This window comes from Cricetulus griseus, chromosome 5, assembly GCF_003668045.3.
Source record: "Cricetulus griseus strain 17A/GY chromosome 5, alternate assembly CriGri-PICRH-1.0, whole genome shotgun sequence".
NCBI classification, from domain to species: Eukaryota; Metazoa; Chordata; class Mammalia; order Rodentia; family Cricetidae; genus Cricetulus; species Cricetulus griseus.
This window is the reverse complement of record NC_048598.1, coordinates 133,278,846-133,288,590: the sequence shown is the minus strand read 5'-3', so window position 1 is coordinate 133,288,590 and position 9,745 is coordinate 133,278,846. Positions and strand designations below refer to the sequence as shown.

Here is a 9,745-nt window from a genome sequence, read left to right as displayed (position 1 = left end):
CGGCCCAAAGCAAGGCGCACTCAGCCCCCGAAGGGAGCTTGGATGGTTACCCAAAGGCCTAATGGTGACTTCATCATGCAAAACTCTCTCTGCACAAACATAAATTCAGGACCTAAGTGACACCAAAGCACAACAGAGAAGTTAGGCAGAGTGTCAGGGATGCCTTCAGTGTGAGGCAGATTCCTCCACCTCATATTCACTGGACATCTGAGGGATTATCTCATGTCCACTGAGGGATTTGATGGACTTTTTTGAAAAATCATGTTTTAAATCAAACTTTTCTGGATAGCCTCAGACTGTCTCCAAGGATGAAGAAGAAAACCTGGTCATTATGGTACCAACATTCTTCTTCTGGACTGCCTCCTGAAGACCCTTCCTTCCTGACCTTTAGTGAGCCAAGGACATCATCACCTAGAGACACCAGAACACTGGCACCTTGGTCCCCAGCTATGCTTCTCTCAGGGAGTTTGCACATCAGGTGTGTCTGCTTGGTAGGTCTTTTTTCAGCCCTCTCTGGACAACAGGATTTTACAGTCAGTCTCCATACCTGCCTTTCAAAGGCTCCAGAGGGAATGGTGGGGTGCTAGTTGAGGTTCTTCAAATGCATTTTTGTTCAACTCACAGGATTTCTAAGCTCAACTTGAAAATAAGAAAGGATTAAAAAATGAACTGTGTGTGAATCTCAAGATAAGCAAAGCAGCCCCAAAAGCGTTTTTGGGAAAAGGCTGTCATGCGGCCTATGAGGACACATGGTCCGAACATGCAGCCCCTTATTGCGTGGTCTGACCTGCATCCCACCACTCCCACCCTGCCCCCATCCCAGGGTTAGAAGGTTTTGAGAGGTGCAGGACCACAACTGAGTCTAAATACAAGGAGGCAAAGGGCTAAAACCCAAGAACAACCAAGCTAGAGTACAAAGACAGATGGACGGACAGACGGATGGATGGATGGATGGACAGAGAAGGTGGAGGAAGAACTAGGAAAGCACAGAAGGACATGGACAGGAACAGGAGCAAATGAATTAGGGGAGGAGAGCGAGAGGTAAGAGAAGAGAAGAGGAGACCAAGGAAAAGTGTCTGGTTAGTGGACCGGGAAGGGTGGGAAAGAGAAGACAGAGCAGCACAGAAAGACTTCATCAGAAGCTGTGTGACGTCTTTTGCTTCCCAGAAAAGACATCATCAGCTAAGCGACCTGACTGACCATCCTGCATGCCCTTTCCAAGAGAGCTGCTTTCAGGTATTGGAACACTGGTAACCTCATTCCCCAACTACTCCTCTCTCTTGGAGTCTTGCTGGGGCCTTCCCTGGATGCAGTGACAGAATTCTAGGAGCACTGTCTACCCCACTTCTTATCCAGCTGGGAGATGCTCTTTGCAGGGGGAGGGACAAAAAGCATGATCCATGGAGGTTCTGATTGGCTCGGCCGGCTTTGGAAGGCTTTGAGGGAAAGCTTGCTGAAGACAGTGGAGGAGTGTAGTGTGGCAATGCCAGTTCGACAGTCTGTCTCAGTCTCACAGAAGTCAAGGATTCATGGTCAGGAAGAGCTCTGCACCAATAACAATTGCACTGCTTCCCAGGCTTCACTGGGAGGACTGACCACATGACCTACATGAGGAGACTCCACATCTGCTGCCGCTTTGCAGAAGAGAGCAGCCATGTTTCCCTGACTGAGTCTTCCCTGAGACTCAAGGCTCGGCTCAAAACATTTCTTTCAAGGAACTTCTTGGAACAACTTTCACGGTGCCTTTTCTCCCGCGCTGTTACGTAACTCACACTGACTGCGGCTTCTAATTTGACAGTGTCCAGTTCCATTTTTCTAAAAGTACCTCTGTATGTTAGGATTTCCTATCCATTTAGACTGTAACACTTCCTGGGCACTTATGCTTTATGGGAAGAGCATGAGCATCAGAACCAATCAGACCTGGGGTAAGGTCCTCCTCCAGGATCTTGGGAGTTAGGAGTCCTTAACTTCATGAAGACTTCACCCCCTCATTAAAGGAGGGAAAACACGAGTGTCTGTGGAGCAAGGTCATGGTCCTGTCTAGCAGCTCCTGTCACAGGAGCTCCACCCTGTACGCTAGCCCGTCCACCCAGGCTTCTGTGGAGCTGCTGGCAGCCCAAAGCCATCAGCACAGGAAGAGTTACCCAGCAGTGGGCACTAGGAGGAGCAGAGTCAGGAAGAATGTCCCAACCCTCAAATCAGAGCAGATTTCCCAGCCTCATTTTTTTTCTAATACGTCAGGTTAGTGGCAAATGCACAATAAGACAGTTCATCTCAGAAACCAGAGCCGCCCTGATCTTGATCTTGTTGTCCTAATTTTCTCCTCCCTGTTAGCTGCTTTGCCCATCATGGATAGGCTGCTAGGAGAGGGGTAAACCGATGCTCTAAAACAGCCATATATCCTTCATGTCCCCTTTGGAGAAGCCTTCTCCCACACTCACTGCAATTGAAATAAAATATACTAGTACCAAGTACGTTACTTCATTTCCAAGAGTCTCAGCACCCTATTACTAACTTGAAGTAGCATGAGTATTTGTAGGACATTGCACAGATTTTTAAAAGATTGCCTTTTATCCTTAGTAAAATTATGTGAACAATAAGCAGTCCTCTATGGCATTTTAATTACTGCTTAGTCCCTGATTATACACATAAACCACAATTTGCCTACTGACACACTGCCAATGTTTTTTTTTTTTTTTCACTCAACCACACACACATTACCCAACGTGAGCATCCCTCTACACACATTTTTTGTGCATATCCACAATTACTTATGTATTGTAAAATCTGAGCGAAGCATGCATTGATTAGCCAAGAGCCTCATTACAGCTCACAGCAAAGGTTCTATCGTTTTACCTGACCACCAGTAGGCAATTTCCAATTTCACCACTTGTAAAGACCCTCTTTTTTGTTTCAGTTGGGAACTCATTGTATATCCCAGGATGACCTTGAACTTGTGATCCTCCTACCTCAGCTTTCTTGTCTGTCATGTTGAGATGACAGGTGTGTACCACCATGCCCACATACAAACACTCTAGCACCCACTTCTACGGTTGATTTTGATGCTGGTGATTTTGGTTTTCATGCTACTGACATCAGAAGAAAAGAGCCTGTGTTCTTATCTTAAGCAAAGATATCTTGAGCTATCTGAATGATGATTTACCAAGCCTGAGGCAAGACTCCAGAGCTTGGCCAAGCACCTTTGCATGTAGTTACAAACAGGACTTTGATCATGGTAAATCAGGATCTAGCGCAATATCCAAGAAACCCACTCTGGTGTGTGCTTGCTAAGTGAATAAAAGGGCATGTTTGTTACATTTATGGCTTTTTGAAAAATAAGGAAAACAACTACAATTAAATGGAATGGCTCTCGGAATTTTAAAGTTCTGTAACAGAAAACGCCACCTGCCAGAACAATGCCTCATCCTGTTTTCCTAAAGTTGGCTCTTCCAGACTGAGCCTCCCTCCACCCAACAAAGGAAAGGCATTTTCAGTAGGCTTCTTGCATTATGCTAACATTTACTCCACAACAGAAACCTAGTGGAAGATGCATCAAAGAAAGCCATAATCTCTAGAGACTGAAGCCAGGAGAGTGTTGACACCATGCATTGTAGTGCCGGGTCAGCATTTCCACCACAAAAACAAAAACGATAGACCCCCCCCAAAAAAAAACCCAAAAAACAAAACATCATCCAGTAATCCAAAGCCATTACAAACTGAATAAATAGTTAATAAGTTGTTGCCCCTCTCTTATTCCAGAAACATGACTTAAAAATTCAATAGCACACAAAGCTATGGGGAGTCCCACTACTGTCACTGTTAATTAGGCTGGATGCTATGAAGGACACCCTGCCATGTACAGTCCACTATCCTGTCTTTATCTAAATTTCATTGTCTCTCTTACAGTTTTTTACAGGAAAAATTCCTACAGTCTTAGGATTACAACAGTCAGAGTTATGAAGATGCTAAAAATTACACAATAGAAGCTATAAAGGGCAGAGAGCCCAAGACTATGATGTTAAAAATAACGGCTTAATTCCATACCCTCTCAAATTCCCCTAGAACTTTGCTTTGTATTATTTATGTGCAACTGCCTTTTATTAGGAGACAGAGAACATGAAACACAGTGAGCCCTTCAGAAGAACTCTACAGCGTCAATTTATATTAAGTAAAAATCTTACAGAAAGAGAAAGCTAGTGTTTGTAGCTTTCCCCATAGATTTAAATAATGCCATTTAGGCATCAGGCGACAACATATGTGACCCTCAAAACTGAAAGGAGTCCAACCATTTTTAGATACCAGCTGGTTAAAGACATAAAGGTGTGATGTATGAGGTCACACCATTGAAGATGCTGAGCCAGTGGCTCCAGGTTCTTTGCATCAACAAGATTTTGAGACTGTGCTTGGTCAGGTACTACAATGGTTGGTTGGGATGTCAACTTGAGTGGGTTAGGAAATGTCTATAACTGATGAAACACACGTGTGTGTCTATGGGAGCATTCCTAGAGAGGACTGACATGTATGTGAGAAAGGGATGGGGAGTGGCTGTGTGGATGTGTGTTGTGCCATCCCTTCCAAGAGTGGCCAGGATTAAGAAGTTCAATGAAAGAGCTGAGAATGTGACATCTGCCTTCCCTACTTTGGGAACGAGTGGATGGATACACTATGGCTGTTGCTGCTCTCTTCCATAGCCATCAGACTCCAGTAAGTTTGGCCTTTCAAGGGCCAGTGACTCCCCAGGGGTGGGTGCTTCTGGGTTTTCAGTGCTAACTGGGACTGCTGGGCTCACTGGCTCTTGCCTCTGTAGTATGCAGACAGCCATTGTTGGGTTGTCCAGGCACCATCGTGTAAGCCATCCTAGGACACTCCATTTTATAAGCAGTATTTCCATATGTACATGTATATGTACATTCCTTTGGTCCTGTTCCTCTGGAACACCTGTCTAATACAGACACAGGATATTTCGTCTTTCAGAAACCTTACTGTTATCACTCCGTGATGCTCTGGGTTTCTCAGCCTCTATACCCTAGCCCTGTCATTTTAGTCGCCTTCCTGGTTTTGTCTTTTCTCTCAAAGTCCACTAGGATTTCAGAAGATGTGACAGACATGCATGTAGGCCCATGTGGTAAGAGAGGAGGTAAGCTCTGAGCACCCAAGGATGCAAGGACATAGACGACTCTGTCCCAATGCTCAGGCACAACTGGCTACAGCTCACTCCCTCCTGTCACCTGGGACCCCTTGGCAGACTCTGAGACAGGCTGCACAGACTGAGGACCTGCTCATCCCCCAAAGGTTAAAAGTCTTTAAACTAGGGGCTGGGGAGATAGTTCATCAACTGAGAGCACTTACTGCTCCTGCAGAACTGGAGTTTGGTTGCCAGCACCCACATGGTGGCTCACAATGACCTGTAACTCTAATTCCAGGGGATCAAATACCCTCTTCTGGCCTCTTTGGGCACTGGTTACACATGGGGTGCACATACATACATGCAGGCACACAGATACGTAAAAATTGGATTCTGTACATGTATTGGTGACACAGTATAAGCATCTTCCCCTGCCATCTATTCATGGGACTTCACTTAGGTTCTGCCCTCCTTTATAACTCCATTTGACTTTTTTTTGTTTGTTTTTTTGGTTTTTTTTTTTTTTCGAGACAGGGTTTCTCTGTGGCTTTGGAGGCTGTCCTGGAACTAGCTCTTGTAGTCCAGGCTGGCCTTGAACTCACAGAGATCCGCCTGCCTCTGCCTCCCGAGTGCTAGGATTAAAGGTGTGCGCCACCAACGCCCAGCTCCATTTGACTTTTTATAAAATGGCCGGGCTCTTTCCAGCCCTAAATGCTGCAGTCTATCATTTATGGGATGATAATTATCATGAAGGGAGAAGTAGGGATGAACTCAGACAGTCTGCTACACTACGCTTGAGTCTTGACCCTTCTCTCTCTACACACACTAACCAGTCAGTCCGAGTGGGTAGAAGATTCAGATTTCAAATGGGTGGGAGCACGTTGTAGTGCAAAGAATGCCTTGACAGCCATGAGCAAACTGGGGGAACTAGGAAGACAGAGGCCAATGACAGACAAAGCAGGGATGTATAGAACAAAGCCGGGAAAGTGGGATCATGGACCAAGACCCATGCTTCCTAGTAGATAAAACACTCAAGGCACTGGCTCCATTCGGGGTTTGCATCCTGCTAGGACAAGGGTTAACAGCATCACTGAAACACTAGCTGAAATGTCCGGTCCATTGGGATTTTACTGCTGGATCACACTGGTCTGGGGACAGTTCTGTCACATGATGAAATGATAAAAATGCCTTCTCTGTGTGGTCCTGAAAGACTGGTCCAAATGGCGGCCCCAGCCAGCACAGCAGTGTAGCCCACATGTAGTAAAGAAGCCGCCATCTGCAGCTAGCTGTGTTAGCTTGCCTTTCTGGCAGTTCCCAAGCTCACAGCCACCCTGCAGCTCTTCCTATTGCTGGGCTCCAACACAGCACGACTCTAGGGGAAGCCTTCTCATGTGTGGTCACCAAAACCTGTCTTTTTACAGTGACAATTTTCTGTCAGATGACAGTATGGGTTTTCAAGAAAGGATGGTGACAGTGTTAAGTGGATTAATGCCGGTGCTGTCCTTCCCAATCCACACGAAAACAAAGGAGGACAATGAAATTGTTTAAATTGCCCATCTTCATATTAGCCCAAATCTATCACTCTGTCCAGGGCCCCCAGATCTTGATAATTGCTATCAAGATAATAAACTTTTAAAAAATCAATAATACCAATAACATGTGATATCCTACAAGTAACAAAAAAGTCCATGTTCCAGCAGTGGTCACCTGTGGACATTCTGCTATTATTCTAGAAAAGTGTGAACAATGCAAGAACCTCTCCCCCAGGCTCAGTAGGAACCTCCAGTGAGCGGTGTCAAGCCTAAGGCCCAGGAACAGCCTTACTAAGGTAGACACCATCAGCAAAAAAGGGATGGGGGGGGGGGCTCAACCCAGTACCCAAAACATTGTTAAAGGTAAAGCCTAGATGCATGACCCAAATCTGTCCTTTACAAAGTACAGCGGAGAGAAGAATGAGCTCCCATCTGTGTTCCATGTAAATAGGTCACACCAAGGGACCACACAAAATGCTAATGATTTCTGCTCAGAATGGACTATAGGTTTTTGTTTGTTTTCTTCTTTAAAGTCAGGTTTACAGAGGTGTAATTCATTTTACCCCTGTATGGGTGGGAAAAGTTCATATGGTCATGGTACTCCCATTACAAGAGACAGAAGTTGCAGCACCCTCAAAATTTCCTGATGTCCATTCCAGTCGTCCCTTATCCCTAGCCATGTCAACCAAATGACTTTCATAGTTCTCTATACTTAAATACGAGTTTCTACACTTTGGAATTTCCCAAATATTTATCATATTTCTTTGATTTTAAGACATGCACACACCAGTGCCAGATTTGAACACACTTAAATCAGAATACATTTTATCATCAATAACATTTTAGGTTACATTTGACAACACTTTTCTCTTTTGAGATATGTAACTATATATCTTACAATACATGGTACTCTTAAAAAAAAACAATGAGGTACAACATTAATTCTTCTTTCATAACAGTTACTTAATATTTACTAAGGCTAAATGTTCTTCCAGGTGCTATAAATAGAGATGCACTTGAGAGTGGGGTCACACAGACATCATCACACTGTCATATGGTCATGTCTACTCAGTGGGATCAACTAGAATTCTCTCTTGCTGGCCACACTTCTTCTTTCAGGAAACTTTTCCCCAAATCACATGCTCACACAGGCACAGGAAGTGAGGCTGAAGGAGCTACCATTCAGCTTCACTCTGCTCAATTTAAGAATGAGTTACTGCTACACTATCTGACACCTGCCTAGGAATAATCCAATGGTTTCTTCCATAACGTGCTTCTGTGCTATAGAGGTCTCGTTTTAGTGTTCAACAGCTGCAAGGCTTTTGTGATGATATCAAGAGAAGTCTCCAGAAATAATGGCTCCATCTACGAAGAGCAGATGTCTCAAATCCTCCACATGCATACTTCAAGGTCCTCACATTTTTCCTCTAGAAAACTTTTCAAACATTTTTGGGGAGGAGAGAAGAGCTGGGGATTGAACTCAGGGCCTTGTGCATACCGGGCAAGCACTCTGTCACTGAGCTACATCCCCAGCCCATCCCTGGATACCTTTTCAAGGGAAATATAGAGAAGAAACGTCAGTGCTCTTACCTGACTCCTGAAAGTGCTCCTCACTGGATAGAGTTCTAGACAAGATAAGTATCAGTGCTTCTTTAAATTGGTCAAAATGTACCTAAAAAGCAATTAAAAATAAATTTAAAATCATTCTCCACAGCCCCAAGAATGCAAACCCATCTGTAAGGTATCTGAACTGTTTGTTCCCAACCTGACAGCCTTGAAGCAAATCATCACCCACGACTGTTCTCTTTTTCCTTCATCTCTCTAAAGCATGGGAGGAAAAATGGGCTGGTCCTTTCTGACATCCAGTGCCACAAACACAATGGTGTTCATACAAATACGAGTATCTATTCAGCTCCCAAGGAGAAAGCCAAGCTAGCAAACCCTCTGTAAACTCAGGAAAAGATACATTTTGAACTCTCAACTCCTGTTACTTTTTAAACAAGATCAGAAGAGAAAGGCCTTAGGTTTGACAGCAGGAAAATCTTCCCAGGTGAATGACCCTTTGTCACACTGGCCATGGACACTTTCATCTCAAGATAGTCTAGAACTGAGTAAGCTCTTTGGGAGAAAATTTTAATATGGTTTTGCCTGGGGCTGGTATATAATATTTATCTCCCAAGTCCCTATGAGTATACAAACAAGCAAAAATCAATACCAAACACACAGGATGCAGGAAGCCTGAGAAGCACTTTCATCAGCTTATAAATCTATAATTGGCCTGACAGCATGGGGGACCCAGTCTGACATATGGGAATACTCATCGGAGATGCTTACAATGGTAAAGGTAAGAAACCTTCAGTTTCTGTGACCTTGAAGGTCACAGGACAGCATGGAGAGGTGGCATTTCTAGCCAGCATAATTCTAGTTTGAATGTGTCGCACTTGCTTTCCCAAAAACCTGTACAGCCCTAATACAAGATGAAGTTGGTAAACGCATAATTTGTACCACTGCAGGATTCTTTGGATATCATTTGAAAACACTGGCTGGTGTGCCTAGTCTTTCGACATTGTGACATGCGCTTTCATCTACAAAGTTCATGCTTGAGAACCACACAACTGAGTTATTTTTAAATGAAAAAAAGAAACTCATAATGTTTTAAGTAATTGTGTTTTTTGTGTTGGGCCATTCACAGGGTATGCTTGGATAGGTTTCAATATAGATGACAAACTAAAAATGTTCCAAATTAAATTTGGACAATCAATAAGGCATGTTAGTTATTTAAACATAGGCAAAGTTCACTTAATGTCATATCTGCACTAAGCACGGCAGAGCAGAGGAGTCCAACTTGAGACTTATGTTTTAACTGAATCAGGAGCAGGCTTAACTCCAACTACTAAAGAGGACAAGGAACTAGGGCCACAAATTTGAAGTTTGCCAGAGTGACAGAGTAAGTTCCAGGCCAGCCTGAATAACAAACCAGTCAATTGTGGTGGCACACACCTTTAATCCCAACAATCAAGGAGATAGAAGCAGGTGGGTCTCTTGTGAGTTCAAGACAAACCTGGTCTACAAAGCAAGTTCCAGGACA

At 44.0% G+C, this 9,745-nt stretch overlaps 1 protein-coding gene across 8 annotated transcripts in view; it reads right to left on the bottom strand.

The window, feature by feature from the left end:
- Nin (ninein) overlaps nucleotides 1-9,745 on the bottom strand; it is a 106,072-nt gene that overhangs the window by 75,391 nt on the left and 20,936 nt on the right. For all 8 annotated transcript variants that reach the window (XM_027418183.2, XM_027418182.2, XM_027418184.2 and 5 more), the window contains one exon: nucleotides 8,248-8,329. In XM_027418183.2, the coding sequence (XP_027273984.1) occupies nucleotides 8,248-8,329 (82 nt within the window). The remainder of the gene's footprint in view (nucleotides 1-8,247; nucleotides 8,330-9,745) is intronic.